The sequence below is a fragment of the Haliotis asinina genome, chromosome 2 (assembly GCF_037392515.1).
Source record: "Haliotis asinina isolate JCU_RB_2024 chromosome 2, JCU_Hal_asi_v2, whole genome shotgun sequence".
Classification (NCBI taxonomy): Eukaryota; Metazoa; Mollusca; class Gastropoda; order Lepetellida; family Haliotidae; genus Haliotis; species Haliotis asinina.
This window is the reverse complement of record NC_090281.1, coordinates 5095581-5113669: the sequence shown is the minus strand read 5'-3', so window position 1 is coordinate 5113669 and position 18089 is coordinate 5095581. Positions and strand designations below refer to the sequence as shown.

The 18089-nt window shown below is 38.2% G+C and overlaps 1 protein-coding gene across 1 annotated transcript; it reads right to left on the bottom strand.

Annotated features, from left to right (window-relative positions):
- Nucleotides 1–13185: 13185 nt before the first annotated feature.
- Nucleotides 13186–17859, bottom strand: LOC137273168 (endoplasmic reticulum chaperone BiP-like). Its single transcript, XM_067805655.1, has 7 exons — nt 17619–17859; nt 16871–17030; nt 16127–16606; nt 15764–15918; nt 15338–15573; nt 15065–15214; nt 13186–14693 (listed from the first exon to the last, which is right to left on the bottom strand). Exons 2-7 carry the CDS (start codon nt 17026–17028, stop codon nt 13860–13862), a joined length of 2013 nt encoding a protein of 670 aa, XP_067661756.1. The 5' UTR covers nt 17029–17030; nt 17619–17859; the 3' UTR covers nt 13186–13859.
- Between the last annotated feature and the right edge of the window lie 230 nt (nt 17860–18089).

Here is an 18089-nt window from a genome sequence, read left to right as displayed (position 1 = left end):
GGGGAAAAAGTGATCAAAGAGTCTAGCTAGTCATGCTGACATTTTATGTCAATTATGTTCAGTTCCCAGTGGTAGTAAAACAAATGCATTCAAATTTGGTCAAGAAATGTAGCCCACAAGCAGTGTATAAAATAGTTTTCAAATGTGTCCTTTCCAAGGACTAGCTGTCCAGAAAACTGACCGGTCCTGAACAAACACAGTCAGTCACCAAAACTAAAACTTTATTCAACCAATGATCAGTTTATTTTTTCAAATATTTACCTGGACCAAAGGACGGCCTTACTTATCTAATAGACCATCCTTCACAAAAACTGACAGAGGGTAGGACAGGCTATATACACTTTATACACTTATAAATAGTACTAATTTATGCCTACAACGAGGTACTTACTTATCAGCAAGAGATTATCAGAACAGTGTCATTGATCCTACATGTGTTGATGGATATGTGATCGTAACTTAATTCCATTAAGTTTCCTTGCCTTGGTCGTGAGGTATATTGTGGACTTTCTGCTGTAGAGGCAGTTAATCGAGATGAGGCTGTTACTGCCTTGATTTCCTTGACTGCCTCAGTAATTGATTCTGTTGCTGTCTCTCTCTAGTTCTTGAAAAGCACTATTTGCCTGATGAATGAACAAGAATCAGCTCACAAATACCATGATAAAGAATAAAAGAACATGTCATCCATTAAAATGCCATTATTCCTTGTCACTGTTTTCATCATACACCAGTAAAGAGATTTATGTGTATCGAGGCCAGCTGTGCCCATATGCTCACCACAGGTGTGCAGCCAATGTTTGTATGAGTGCTGTATTAACAGTATAACTCTTCTTGATAGTATATTCATGTTGTATATCCAATAAAAGATATATATTTGTCTTTGATCCAATGTAGTGGCTAAGTTAGGCTCACTTTTATCTCACTGGTTACATGACCGAAAGGGAGCAATGAGTTTTCATGTGGTTTTTTTTCTACCTTACTGATGAATGCAGTCAGTACAGTGTTGAACTTAAGAAAGAATATTATCACTGATATCAAACTAATTTTATGTCTACTTCACAGAAGTGAGTGTTTCTGTATGTGGGAACTGGCTTCAAAATGTTTAAGGTCAGTGCAATTTGTTGTTTACAGATCAACTATCTTTTTCAAAATAAAAACAATACTGTCAGTTACGACAAGGGAATAGGAACATTTGTTTTGAAAGATGTTGATAATGGCATTATAATCAGTGAATCAGAAGAAATCTAAAACCTTTGAAGGGCATTTAGAAGTGGAAAGCATGTTTGTGGATGTCAACTTCTTTATTGTGGGAGACACGTTTCAGAGCATATGCTTGCTCCTTTGTCATCAGAAGAAATCTGTTCCGAGAATAATCATGAAAATGTTTAAGGAGGGCATTATGGCCAGAATGGTGGTTTGACCAGTGAATATATATATAACACTATCGGGGCAGTGTGTTGTAACAAAGTGACATACTGCACATATCCAATAATTTGGCATGCAATAATCGACAAGTTCTCATCCATTGGAGTGTTTTGCCATACAGACCATAGTGTACAATACAGTTTCAGTATCGCATGTGACTTTGTCACATGAAAATAAATTCATGTATTTCGATTGGTCTTCAAACAGGTATTATTCAACTTGCACAAGATTGTTGTATATTGACATGAACAATCCCAAGTTCTGTTTTCTTCTCATACATGTGCAACTCCTATGCTCAAGTCACTTTGTGAATCTTGTGTAGAATCGAACATTACTGCCATATAATTGTTGATGGATCATGTATATTCATTTGTGTATTAAGCTGGTGTATCATGTTTGTTGGAGGTTGTATCACAATGGTCCTGGTTGTGTACTATGGATCATACACCATGTTTTGTGTACATATTTCGAAGTCTGTTTGGTGAGTGTCAAGTGTGTGATTGGTTCCTGGGCCATGGGGAACGGGGGATAGCCATGAGTGTTAATTAACTCGCAGTCATTCTCATCGGGCAGGGAATGTTTTCTTTTGGTGTTCGGTATTGTTTTCTTGTTCGGGGTCCATTCTTTTGGGGATTATTTATATCAGTCTGTAGATGTTTTAATTCATTAATTTCTTAACTTTATGTAATTTGTATTGGTGCGTGTGGAGGTCCAAGTGTGTAACCCTTGGCATGCATTCACAACAGTCATATACAGGTGTAATTAATGATGAGACATTGTGTATATGTCATGCATCATTCATTGCAGCAGAGCTGTCTAAACTACCGGTATTTGACATATAGGTACATGTTGAAGACTATCGTACTCACCCTGAAACTGACATACCTTGTACAGCCCATGCAAGTCTGGAACATGTAGCTAATCTGGATTTCCAGTTTCAAGAAATTGAAGAATGTCTCAGTACTGCCATTTTATTATATGTTATGAAGATGATTTATGAACTGTTGTATTTTTTCTGTTTAATATGTTCATTTAAAGTAGAAGTCAATCTAACTGAAGAGGATACATTTGTAAATAATGCAGTATCCTTATGCTGTTGTCTTTTTAAAAACTACTCCAACTTTGTAGCATGGTGGATGTCCTTTCAGTTGGCTATTTTCTTTGAGTTTCAGTGTCATGCATTAAAGTGTGAACATTTCTCTTTTTGTGAGCATATTGTCGCCAAGACACAGAATATGACCAAATCTTGCTGCATTTACAAACGGGAGTGTTTGGAGGTTAAACCGAACACACATAAAACAATGCATTGAATCATCATATTGTGTGGTGTTTATTTCTGTCATATTTTACGGTTATTTCTACTTTTACAGTATTTGGGCTTGTTCAGCTGTGACATAATCAAAGGAATAATCAGACTGACTTTCTGAAATGTGTTCCAGATACTGTAGCAGTGGTGTTGGAATGTTTCTTTTTTGGTGGCTTTTGACCAGATTTACAAGTGTGTGATTTTGACAGTTTGTTTCAAAAACCATTACCCTGGTCTTCGTGGCATAAAAATAAAAACTGTGAAATGTCTCTAAAAGATACATAGAAGTCATACTCTCTGTTGTTAAACAATGGCAGTGATATAGCCTAGTGGTTACAGCTGTCGCTCGAACCAGGTGCAAATCCCCACATGGGTGCAGCGTGTGAAGCCCATTTCAGGCTTTCTCACTCACTCACTCTACCACTTTAGTCACACATATAGTTTCAAAATGACACGGTGAGTATCTGAAAACAACCACCACATTGTGATGTCATGACTAGGATATGCTTGGCAGTGTTAACATGTTAACTTAGGAGTGAAAATAGACAATTATATTGTTCTAAACTGTTGTTGTAGAATTACTGGTGGAAAAAATGTATGTATTTCAGTTACATATGGTCAGACTCAACTACTCAGTATTTCAGTTACATGTGGTCAGACTTTTTTTTGTACTTTATGTATTTTTATCAAGAATATCACAGATGGAAAAGGAAGAAAACACATTCATAAAACAGAATATTTTGAACTATAGTATACTAAACGGAAGTTTCAAGAAAAATTAAATCTCATAAAAGAATGCTTTCATGTTTGTCTTCTGTGTAAAATACTAGGCTAAAAGCCTGAGTTGTGTTTCTTTTATGTGTGATATCACAGCAAATGTATAAGGAATTTTGACTGTTTATATTTTCATTCAAGTTTTACTTAAAATAGTGGTATGGTAGAAAATTTGTACCAGGTGTTTATCATGATAGATGAGAGATTTCATGGATTTGATGATTCCAGAATAACTATGATATTGTTGATTTTTTTTTGATACTTTCAGTTGCTGCCAAGTTGTAAATCACTGCCTGACAACCAGATAGACCTGTGTTTGTGCTCATTTACATTAGTTGTAGAAGTCCCCAATAGCTCGCCATCCCCACCCCAAGGCCCACCCCCCAAGAGAGTACTGTAGATAAGCCAACCCTATAAATACACTTGACCCTTAAAATCAGGATCAAAATTATATGTTTTGTGCAAATTAGGGGTCCTAATTGCAACCAACACAGACCACAGACAGCTGACAGTTACCGATAATTATAACTTTGGAGAATTCACAATCATATTGCATTTCACGCCTCGAAATGAAGTATATTTTGTTTTGCTAAATATTAAGCAATAGGTCAACAGAGGTTTATTGTGAGATGCCAGTTAATCAACATTGTAAGGACCCCACTAGGTGTGTCAAGCACTGTAGGGATTACATTACACTGAGATGTGTCTTGACCTCCTATGGCCTTGTGTTCAGGAAAGTGTCCATGTACAGGACACATCAGGAAAATAGCCAGTGAAATGTTTTATGAAGTACACATATCTTTTGTCAGTTTTTTATTTGGAAGCAGATCATATGTTACACATGTCATGTTGTCATGCATTTACAATTTCAACTCAGAACTATAGCATGTGTTCCTGAGACACAAGCAGCAGTGTCCCTGCAAAGGGTGCTTACATCATACTGTCAATATGCTAGAGTATGTATAGTTATTTCTCAATTCGTAGCACCAGTATTGCCTGATTTAACTTCTACCTCATTTCACTGCCTTCTAACAAGATAGTACAGTTGATGGAGTCTGATTCAAAGTTTTGAAGCCTCAGAGTGAACTGCACTCTTCAGCACTTTCTTCTACTTTACACAAAGTACATGCCCAGTGTCAGATTTACCATAAGTTCATGCCTGTAGTGTTTGCTTCTGACGTTAGTCTTAAGCAGCAGTATCACTTCTCCCGTTAGTCATGAGCAGGAGTTTTGCTTCAGTTTTGAGCAGACTTGTTGTTTCTGTCATTTTATAGCCACGGTGTTGGTTCAGCCATTAAATTAAGGCGACACAGGTGGAAAATGTGTCCTTCGTCTTATTATGGCACTGAGAAAACATGTTTGTTTATGCCTTAGTGGCTTTTTTCAACATCCAGTTGTGATAGTTTAAATGTAAGATCATGTTTTGTTTCATGATTCTGCATTACCTTTGAGACACATTAGGTGTTCCACTAACTTGCAGCTGCAAAGGTCACCATTCATGCTTTGAGAGGGATAAAGCTGACAGTTTAGGATGGCAGATTGTAATTTACACATCAGTTATTCATACTGCATAAATGCAAATTTAAGAGCATGTTGATCGGAGCCATCACCAACAATGAGACGTTGACATCTTTCTTAAGAGCTTTATTGTTTCAACGGTTCCAAGCACCCAGGTTGAATGTTTGTGTAAATTCGGTAAGAACTGCTATGCTTTAGAGGACTTTAGTGCCATTCAGCATTTGAGAATTTTGTTTTTTTTCAACCGAGAATGCAGAGGATGGTTTGCAAGTATTTCTGTCCTTTTGCACAACAGAAAGATCCATGGTGTCTTTTTGTAAAAACTTAATTGCAGTTTTAGAAATGTGATAATTTTGATTGATTATATTGTGCTCCATGGTTTCAGCAGGGTGAGAAGCCATGTTGTATTTTGGGGCCAAGTGTTGGTTAGGCAATTCATGTCTGTTGGCTGAAATCATGTTTATCAATATCTGTAAGATTTAGGACATATATTGTGTACTCAGCAGAATATGCATAATACTTTGCACAGGGATGATGTGAACTGTCCAGGATGTGGTCATTTGACCTGGTGATGTTGTCACTGGACCAGGTGAAGAGTGATGTGGTCACTTGACCTGGTGATGTCAGCAGGTTAGACGTGGTCAGTTGACCTGGTGATGATGTCACCAGGTAAGATGTGGTCAGTTGACCCGGTGATGTTGTCAGCAAGTGTGATGTGTGATGTGGACAGTTGACCCAGTGTTGTTGTCATCAGTTGAGGTCAGTTGACCCGGTGATGTTGTCAGCAGGTGAGATGTGGTCAGTTGACCAGTGTTGTTGTCAACTTACCTACTGCTGTCGTCAACTGACCATTTATCGTTGTCACCTTAACCAGTGGTATTGGCCGGTGGAGATTGTGTTGACTGCATTTCTAGTGAAAGGTGTAAGTGTAATGTGTTTTATCCTGTAGCTCATATAGTCTGTAGTGTTGTCAGAATCATCTGTGTGTTTATGTGTCTGTAGTGGTGTCTATAAAACCATACATAGAACTTGAGAATATGCCTCTGTCATGCATTCTTTGTCATTGGTGCATGCATGTCTAATATGATATTACTCAAGTCTAGATTAGGATATGCTTAGTGTCAGACTAAATGAGACCAGCTGTTTGGAAATGTTGTCACGCAAATAGTATCTTGGTAGACTTTGATAGAGGAACTTGGTTTAGTTAAATCATGTCAAATTTGCTGAACACAATTACACAATTTAATAATGTAAATCTATTACTCCATATTAAATCTAAAATGAGTAGAATTTTTGTGAAGATGCTCCCGTGTTATGAGAAACATGGGGACAGTGGGTTAGATCAGTGGGTAAAGAATAATTCACTCATCATGCTGAACACCCGTGGTTTTTCCTTCATATTAATGGAATGTTGCTAACAGTGGCGTAAAACTGAATTATATGCACTCACTCTTTTTGCCATTAGCCAACAATATGCTGCAATTATTAAAATTGAACAAAAAGGAAATTTTTTTTTAAATATATCTCAAACTCCAAAAAAAAACTTTGAAATATGTTTCACCATAATTAACTATACCTTCTGAAAGAAGCATTACGTTTGCTTTGACATTTTTAAGATTTTAGTCAATTTTACCCCAAAACAAGTTAGTATGGCCAAATACAGCTATTTAACTTAGTGCTGGTTTGTGACAAGTAGTGGAAATACCCTTTTGATAGCATCTTTAGTGCAACTGTTATTGTCTGTAAAAGAACTGGAATGGGTAGCTTGAAGCCTCTTACATTGTTCAAGGGAGGACTGGGGTAATAGACATGTCCTGGGAGTCCCAGCTGTACATTTACCTCTGTAGTCCAGTGGGTTAAATGGCACTGACATCAAAACATATGTGCACTAGTGCTAGTATCAGTTGACCAACAGATGTGTTAACGACCAAATTGGCTGTTACATATGTTTATGATGTGTTGATTACATTTGACCACATACTAGTATTTCAACACATTGATAGAACATTTATTTAGCACAGTCAGGGGGATGAACTTCATTGATTAATAAAGTGTCATTGAAACATGAACGTTATTGAGAAATGATGGTATGATATTTGAAGATATTTGTGTTCTTGCTTTAATTGAAGAGGAGGTACCAGCTTTTTTTAGAATGCACCCTTGTACTCACTGTATTATAGGTAGTTGATTTGGGATTCTTAGATTTGCTGGCAAATGGTTTTAGTTGATTGTCTCCATAATTCTCTACCTCAGTGAGTGTGACTTCAGTTCTGTGTGAGTGTATGCAGGCAGCATAGCTTTCATCCAATCTGAGATTTTAAAAAAATGAATGGATTTTAGAAAAATGTGCTTGAGAAAACTTTGAAAAAAAACCATCTTGATTAAGGTAATCGTTCACCTGTCGAAAAGGCAAGGAATAGCCCAGATACGTGTACAATAAAGAAGAAATTGACATCCATAACATTTTGTCTTGTGTGGTGTAATCAGATTATCCACTTTTTCAGATATTTAGATTTTTCAGATTCCTTTTTCAGATTAAATATAACAAGTTCTAAACAAAAGCAGGATTCTTCCTGTAAATTCATTTAATGCTGTTATGTCTAATTCTGTTTGATATTTATCTAATAGATGCTGTTGCACTCAAGTGCTGACTGTTTTGAAGACACACTCAACGAATCATTGTTTTAGCTTGAACCTATTTATTCTGATTGGTGGTATCCTAACCAGTTGTTTTTGTCTGATGCAGGAGACTTGTGAGTCCCCTGTGTTTGTGATGTATGTTACACTGCAGTTACACACCATGCCATAAGCACACAGCACTTGCATATATATACAACTCATATCATGCTGTTTATACGTCATATTGATGCTGTATACATTTTACTGTAAATAAACACCTGTGATATATTGTAAAACTTGCTTCTTCTTCTTTGTCTGCCTGGAGAGAGCTGAGGTTTGATCTTCGCCTTCATCATGCCACCGTCGATACTTCAAGGGTACACGTTCCAATAAATCTCCACTATACCCTGGATGCATCTATGACTTGGTCTGATGAATTTATTACCTGCTTTGGCTAGTTTTTTATCCTATCAGGTGTCTGCACTGGGAAGTTCGGTGTACAAAGAACAACTCACTTTTGCTTCCATCTGAATGAGTAAACTTTGCAACACATATCATTCAAAGGTACTCTGAAAGAGGCAGAAGGAATTTGTGCATATATTTTTTTAAATGTTCCAGACCTGTCAGTTTGTCTGTATGATTTCCCAAAATCTGAGGCACACTGTTAACAAACTTTCATAACTGCAACAGTTATCTCTGTTGACATTGGCAAGCCTGGTTGTAACAGCAACTTAACTGATTCGCTGGTGTGAGAATACAGAGCCAGCAAAGTATTTTATAAAATTATCAGGCCAAGACGCAGATGTATCTAGGATATAGTGGAGACTTATCGGAACATATACACAGGAGATATCTAGGATATAGTGGAGACTTATCGGAACATATACACAGGTGATATCTAGGATATAGTGGAGACTTATCGGAACATATACACAGGAGATATCTAGGATATAGTGGAGACTTATCGGAACATATACACAGGAGATATCCAGGATATAGTGGAGACTTATCGGAACATATACACAGGAGATATCTAGGATATAGTGGAGACTTATCGGAACATATACACAGGAGATATCCAGGATATAGTGGAGACTTATCGGAACATATACACAGGAGATATCCAGGATATAGTGGAGACTTATCGGAACATATACACAGGAGATATCCAGGATATAGTGGAGACTTATCGGAACATATACACAGGAGATATCTAGGATATAGTGGAGACTTATCGGAACATATACACAGGAGATATCTAGGATATAGTGGAGACTTATCGGAACATATACACAGGAGATATCCAGGATATAGTGGAGACTTATCGGAACATATACACAGGAGATATCTAGGATATAGTGGAGACTTATCGGAACATATACACAGGAGATATCCAGGATATAGTGGAGACTTATCGGAACATATACACAGGAGATATCCAGGATATAGTGGAGACTTATCGGAACATATACACAGGAGATATCCAGGATATAGTGGAGACTTATCGGAACATATACACAGGAGATATCCAGGATATAGTGGAGACTTATCGGAACATATACACAGGAGATATCTAGGATATAGTGGAGACTTATCGGAACATGTACACAGGAGATATCTAGGATATAGTGGAGACTTATCGGAACATGTACACAGGAGATATCTAGGATATAGTGGAGACTTATTGGAACATGTACACAGGAGATATCTAGGATATAGTGGAGACTTATCGGAACATGTACACAGGAGATATCTAGGATATAGTGGAGACTTATCGGAACATGTACACAGGAGATATCTAGGATATAGTGGAGACTTATCGGAACATATACACAGGAGATATCCAGGATATAGTGGAGACTTATCGGAACATATACACAGGAGATATCCAGGATATAGTGGAGACTTATCGGAACATATACACAGGAGATATCCAGGATATAGTGGAGACTTATCGGAACATATACACAGGAGATATCCAGGATATAGTGGAGACTTATCGGAACATATACACAGGAGATATCCAGGATATAGTGGAGACTTATCGGAACATATACACAGGAGATATCCAGGATATAGTGGAGACTTATCGGAACATATACACAGGAGATATCTAGGATATAGTGGAGACTTATCGGAACATATACACAGGAGATATCTAGGATATAGTGGAGACTTATCGGAACATATACACAGGAGATATCTAGGATATAGTGGAGACTTATCGGAACATATACACAGGAGATATCTAGGATATAGTGGAGACTTATCGGAACATATACACAGGAGATATCTAGGATATAGTGGAGACTTATCGGAACATATACACAGGAGATATCTAGGATATAGTGGAGACTTATCGGAACATATACACAGGAGATATCTAGGATATAGTGGAGACTTATCGGAACATATACACAGGAGATATCTAGGATATAGTGGAGACTTATCGGAACATATACACAGGAGATATCTAGGATATAGTGGAGACTTATCGGAACATATACACAGGAGATATCTAGGATATAGTGGAGACTTATCGGAACATATACACAGGAGATATCTAGGATGTCCTCATATCAAAAGACATAAGAGACGGCACATGTTGGAATCTTGATTAATGCTTGCGAGGAACTGAGTTGTACCTGTTCTCAACTCTGTACCCAACTCTCTATTTCCCAAATCCACCACACACACAACACAAACTCCCACCACCTGTTGCTCAAATATTGGTAAAAGAGGCATAAAACTAAGATCACTCAAAAATTCACCCTGCAAGGTGGTAACTGAATTGTTTAGTGAATTACCTCCCTTGCCAAGAAAAGCTGCTCATACATAGCCTGCGTCAGAGCTCCAGATAATTATTCAAGCAGTTGAGTATTTATGTATGAGTAGTTGCATTTTTTGAGGAGTAACTAGCACTTTGTACACCCCCACTAGTAAAAGGAATTGAGTACTCTTACACAGACCTTGTCCTTATTGAGTTCTTACCTCTTCCAAATATATAAATATATTTAATGCATCTCAGTAGACTTCATTTGTTTAGTTATCGTCATATTGCAAAACATTTGGCAGCCTTTTCCAAATACTCAACATGGAAGTTATGTGACTATTCAAGTAAAACCCTGACAGTGGCAAGGGCCATAATAGCCTGTGTACATATAGGCATCACCTACCATTAATTAAAGGGCACATGCAACGTAAAATACAACTTTGCAGATTCTGATACCTTTTGGCATGCACTTACCAACACAAATCATCAAAAATGCCAATTCAACCTATAAAGTTGAAAAAACGTGATGAAAAAAAAGCCTGCAAAATTGGAATTTAAACGATTCACTAAATTTCCCACAGCACTGGGGGGAAAAGTGGTTTCATCAGCTATGCAGTTATAGAGTTTGGGTGCCATGACGAATCATATGCAAATCAGTTTAGTTAAATGAGTAAAGTATGCAAGGTATTAAAGATGTATTGGCTTTTTAAGTGATTCTGACGCATTTTTTGTACTCCCAGATTTGTAATTTATTGAGTAAAGGTGATTTTTTTATTGACTAAAATACGCATCTTGTCTGGAGCTCTGCGGCATATTTCAGAAACTGAATAGATGATGTGTGATGAGCCAGTTGAAACCCTGAATAGATGTGTGATGAGCCAGTTGAAACACTGAATAGATGTGTGATGAGCCAGTTGAAACACTGAATAGATGTGTGATGAGCCAGTTGAAACACTGAATAGTGGCTAAGAAGGACTCTTCTTCCTCTTCAAAGATTGAGAGAGATATATGATAGCAATACTAATTACACGTTTCGTGGGTATGTCCCTTTGCAAACATGAACAAATGAGTTTCATTTGAAGACTAATTCTGGGTACAGCTTTTCAAAATGGGTATTTTCAAGAAAATATACAGTAAATGGTCCTTGACCTTTCTCCAAGTGTATACTTTATCAGACTCCCTTGAGGACCCTGCCAAACAATGTGCTTTCTTTAAGTGCTGAGTTTGTAATTCTGTCAGGAACTCAAATATACATGAAAAGTTGACAGTGGGATGATGGATGAGCAAACTTGACCTCGAAGAGTTTTTGCTATCTTTGTGCCTACACAAGACTCACAGCACAGCAGCACCCACAAATATAAAAGTTTTTCTAGAAAAGACATATACATGAATGCTTACTTTTAAGAGATTACATTTTTTCGGAACTTGTGTTTGTTTCGCTATTCGGTATATAAGTCTGACAACTGGTAGTTTGGATCACATACTTGTAGGTTCCTCTGGCAGGTGTAGGCTAGGAAAACCATGATGCTACTTAGAAAGTGGTCCATGTACATGTCTGGGGCCTATTTGCCAACACACGGAGGCGTACAATGTATGTGATGTTAACTACCAGTTTTCAGGTATGCTGTTTTAGTGGAAGCTGTGGTGGCCGAGTTGTACATTCCAATCCCAGATGTGACTCAGGCCCCATGAAACCCCCAAGGTAACTTACATTTGACCATTTTCTATATGGCATTTTGTGTTCTTCTAAGACTGGTGCTGTCTTCAATCACTGAATCATCTGGTTCAGGCTTGAAAATTATGGCCACCTATACACAATCGTCACTAAAAATATATGTCAGTCCATATTTTCTGTAAACTATAACTTCGCAGAAAATAAGGCAATATTGTAAATAATTTCTTAGTCACAATTAAAACTAAGTTCCATCGACACATGAAATTTTACCTCTTGCACCTGATCCCCTATGTGTTTATGGAGTCACCATAAGTCCAGATTGTTCCAATAAAGTCCTCAAGAATTACCATTTTTGCTATTACTAAATCATAAATAAGTGGTGTCCAAAAAAAAGTATGAATTAACCGATATTCCCAGAAAAAAAAGCTTTCTTTATCTCTTTTAACAATATTCCAACAATATCACAGCAGCTGGCACCAGAAATCATTGTACCCATGTGGGAAAAATCGAACCCAGGTTGCGAGCATGAAGAGCAAACACTTTGACCACTTGACTTCCCAACCGCCCCTATTTTATACTGGCATTTACCTGAACTGAACAGGGTTGTGAAAGGCCTGTCCTGGTTTTGTGAGGACAGGTTTAGTAGGGTAAATCTTAGAACAGAACTTATGTACCACGTAACCAGACAGTCTAAAAGCACTTACGTCAAAGTGATGTTTGAATTTACTGGCCACAAATATACTGACCAGCGAAAGAATCACAAATTTCGAAAAAATGTTATCTTGTGAAAGTTAGCAGTCATCTTTTTGTCTTCTATTTAAAAACTTGACAAAAAGCAACATTTGCGTTTCTTTTGCTGTTTATGTGTAGTTGCCACATTCCTCTAGATGATTTAATACATACTTATTACCTTGCCGACTCACTAGACCTGAAGAAATGTTATTTGAATTGAGATCTGTCTGTCACAGACAGGATCTTTAGATTGCAAGATAAACTGAGCAGAGATATACTGAGATATTGCAAACACACCAATATAAGCCTCTTCAAGACTCAGGCTAACACAAGACTCCCTTAACACTCAAAACACAACCAAAATTAACAAATAAATTTTATTTCTTTCAACATTTTTACACTTTCATTCAGCATACAGCCACAATGCACTCTAGCTTTCATTCTGATGATAATGAGATGTATACATATATACACACACCACGTGATGACCACCGTTTACACAAGGTGATGAATTTACATACACTAGCCATGAAGAGTCACAACATCAATCAGATCAAATGAAAATGTCAAATTACAGAAAACCAATTCCTCAGCCTCCGATGCTTTGATAAGTAATCTGAATGATGTTATTTACCTTAGAAAATAAATAGACTTATGCAGACATCTGCAGCAACAAAAATATACTACTCCCTATAATAATTCCCAAAACATAAAACAACTAGTTTTGCAACCCCATGGTTGAGATTCATGAGGACTGTTTCCCGCAGGTCGACTAAGTTTGTATCACATCAATCCCTGCAAACCATCATGTTTCCAAGTTCGTCTTGATCACATTTGCAGTTTTCATTGTTAACTCGATTACTGTCAGAAATCCAAGTGAAGCTTCATATAAATAATAATTCCACATTAATTGAACAAAGTTTTTGTCCAGTGTTGAAGAGTAACATGATGTTTCATGCTCCATAATGAAATGTCAAGTCCATGAGATGAGTGTTTACATGACAATATTTATAAACAAGCCCTACACCTCGCCGCTCTCACAACTCGTCGTGATCTCCATCCTCCCCTGAAGGTGGAGGTCCACCTGCTCCGCCTGTGCCTCCTGCACCTTCATAAAGTTTGCTCATGATTGGCTGTACAACTTCTTCAAGCTCCTTCTTTTTGGCTTGCAACTCTTCCACATCAGCATCTGGGTTGCTTTCCAGCCACTTTATTTTTTCATCAACTGCTTCTGTGATGGTGTCTTTATCTTCAGAGCTGAGTTTTCCTCCCAGCTTTTCCTTATCACCGAGTTGGTTTTTCAGTGAATATGCATAACTCTCCAACTCGTTCTTTGCCTCTACCTTTTCCTTCACCTTCTTGTCTTCATCAGCGTATTTCTCAGCATCGTTGATCATACGTTCAATGTCTTCAGGTGACAGACGGTTGTTGTCATTCTGAATAACAATGGCCTCTTTGCTGCCTGTGCCCTTGTCCTCAGCTGTTACTTTAAGAATACCGTTGACATCAATCTCAAAAGTGACTTCAATTTGGGGAACGCCACGGGGTGCTGGGGGAATGCCGGTAAGATCAAACTTTCCGAGAAGATGGTTGTCTTTGGTCATAGGACGTTCACCCTCAAAGACCTGGATGGTGACAGTGGGCTGGTTGTCAGAAGCTGTGGAGAAAATCTGGGACTTCTTGGTTGGGATGACAGTGTTCCTGGGAATAAGTTTGGTCATGACACCTCCGACAGTCTCAATACCCATAGTAAGAGGGTTGACATCGAGCAGGACCAGATCACCTGTGTCTTCTTCTCCACTGAGTACACCAGCCTGGACTGCAGCACCATACGCAACAGCTTCATCAGGGTTGATGCCACGGTTGGGCTCCTGGAATGGGAATAAAACACATTAGAGACATACATTTAAATGATATGAGCAAAAAAGGGAGATATGTGCCAGTCCAGACGTTTCTACTTAATTTTGTATTTCCTTACTGGTGAGTAAGTATAGTTTCATGCCGGTTTAAGCAACATTTCAGCAAAATCCTAGCAGGCAGCATCATGGAATCTTGGCTGAATCTTCAGCATTAAGGCATGAACACCTTAATCAGTGGGCTACCCTAGCGCCTCAATGTTTCTGTACTAGAGACATTTGACATTCCTGAATTTCCCCAGCGTAACTAAAAGGACAGCCAGAATCTACTTGAGCAATGTAATGTATGAAGATGGTGATTATAAGCAAGAGTTAACATGACTTACCTTGCCACTGAAAAATTCTTTGACCAGCTGTTGAACCTTGGGGATACGAGTGGAACCACCGACCAGAACAATTTCGTCAACCTCGGTTTTCTTCAGGTCAGAATCCTCCATAACTCTCTGCACTGGTTTCATGGTGGAACGGAACAGGTCCTGTTAAAATAAATAGATGCATAAATTCAGTTCAAAACAAGTCATGTATCAGAACATAATAAAGGATACTGTGTATCTACAGGGTGTGAGCATAAACATGGAACCTGTAACACGTCTACTCACCATGTTCAGTTCTTCAAGCTTGGCTCTGGTGAGTGTCTCAGAGAAGTCTTCACCCTCAAAGAGAGATTCAATCTCAACACGGGCCTGGTGCTGAGAGGACAGAGCTCTCTTGGCCTTCTCTACTTCGCGACGCAGTTTCTGGACAGCACGGTTGTCCTTCCTCAGATCCTTGCCCTTCTTCTTCTTGTACAGTTTGATGAAGTGGTCCATGACTCTTTGATCGAAATCCTCCCCACCTGAACAAAAATGAAAACCCTTGTCATTTCGCAAGTCTACCAAATTCATTCATGCAAGAGTTTATCACTTGATATTGGACAACAATTACTTTTCCATGTTCCTTGAGTAGGAAAGAAATGAGGTCATGAAACCAGTAAACACAATGCAATTACTGATTATATCCTTTGCGTAATTCACTTTATGGCTTACCAAGGTGGGTGTCTCCATTGGTAGCAACAACTTCAAAAACGCCATTGTCAATAGTAAGGAGGGACACATCGAAAGTTCCACCACCGAGATCAAACACAAGAATGTTCTTCTCTCCTTCCCTCTTGTCAAGACCATAGGCAATGGCAGCTGCAGTTCTGAAACAAGAATGAATACACTTTGTAAAGTCTTCACTAAAACAGAATTTGAAAAGAGAAACAATAAAAGTAAAGATGTATTCAATATTTATCAAACAACAATCTAGTAGAATTTAGTTGTGTACACTTATCATTCCTTGATTACATGATGCCATTTATTATTATTCCTTGTTTGACAGGTTACAAGTTAGAAACTTGTAGCACTTACGGCTCATTGATGATTCTCATAACGTTGAGTCCAGCAATGGTACCAGCATCCTTGGTAGCTTGCCTTTGAGCATCGTTGAAATAGGCAGGGACAGTAACAACTGCATTGTTCACCTTCTTGCCGAGGTAAGCCTCAGCAATCTCCTTCATCTTGCCCAGAACCATAGCTGAGATTTCCTCAGGAGTAAACTGCTTGGTATCAGAACCAACCTTCACCTGAACAACAGGTTTATCTTTCTGGTTGACAACAGTGAATGGGAAATGCTTCATATCTGACTGAACTGATGGGTCGCCGAAGGAACGTCCAATCAGGCGCTTTACGTCAAAGACTGTGTTCTCGGGGTTAGTGGTCAGCTGATTCTTGGCTGCATCACCAATGAGACGCTCACCATCTGGGGTGAAGGCCACGTAGGATGGGGTGATTCTGTTACCTTGGTCATTGGCAATGATTTCAACACGTCCGTTCTTGAACACCCCAACACTGAAAAACAAGGTTACTCTGATGACTAGCTATGTACAGATGGTAAACTGCATTGTTGCCTTAGACATTAGCAAAAGTCAGGTCTCTTTCATGCTAATGAGCTTTGAAATCAGATTGGTTGATCAAAGTTCCTGCATTATCAGTGACGATTCCCTGAATATGTCAACTAGTTAAGCCTAGTCTGTGTTCAGCAAGCAAGACTTTCACATTTAATTAAATTGTTCTCTGGTTTAATGACTTGTGAAATCATATTCCATCACTTACCATGAGTATGTTGTTCCCAGATCAATACCAATGACAGTGCCAACACTATCTTTTTCTTTCTTCTTATCTGCATCATCATCTTCTTCCTCTTCAGCTCGCACCGACCACATGACACTGAGGAACAGTGCCAGTAGGCAAAAAGTAAGCAGTGACTTCATCTCTGGAACAAAATAATTGTCAATCAGAAGCTGAATCAACATATGCTTGACTACTGAACATCACACTTCAAAGTGAAAGTGATTCAGATCAATATAGAAAACTCTTCTCTGAAATTGTATGTTTCAAATACTTAAGTTAACATATTACTCTTAATTAAGTCTAATTCCTGCCTATAATCCTGTAATATTTTGTATCCAAATCTAACAAACAAAATTTGTTAGCATAATACACAGTTTCAGAACCATCGTGTTGGTGTTTAATTGATGAAACTCGTGTAGAAATTTCAGATAAGCAGTATGTAACATGTGGAAAGTGTCCAAAAATGACAGACGTGTCAAATGGGCGTGTCTCCCAGTTGAAATTGAGACAATCTTGTCATCTTCTCGTTAAGAATTATTGTTCGTGAGATCGATATTATATTCCTACTCAAAATTTGATGTCAAAATTCGCGATGAACAACATACTAAATATCCTGGCAAACTGACACCGGCGAATACATGTGGCATATTGTATCTCAACTAAGACCACGCTTCTACCGGCATAAAATGCGAGTTAGGCGACAAGAGAATTATGACAGGAACACACTTACCTTGTTTGTGTACGTTGTAAAGACGATCTTGAATGAACGTGTTTCAATAAACACCACGATTTGCCTTCAAATTATCTTACGTTGATATTCGCGTGTCTTCCTTCTGGTGAAAATTTCTGATCTGACCTTACACTCACTGCTAAATACAGCGTGTAGCCTTTCTATGATAGCGGAACTGGTCGTGTCGAAATGTGATTGGTCAATAATGATGCGAATCGCGATTTCATTGGTTTAGTACCCGGCAGCTGGAATGCGCTGATTGGCTGAGCTAAAGGGTACCTTGTCAATTTCTCGAAAAGACACGTACTCACACGAAAACAATCGACCACCGAATGAATGATACTGACGAATAATACACGCAATAATCATGTATGTATTTCATCATCAATACACGTATAGGTAGACGAATTGCGAGGTACGATAGACATTTTTATTTCGTATTTATAAATTACCGTATATACTTCGGCATAG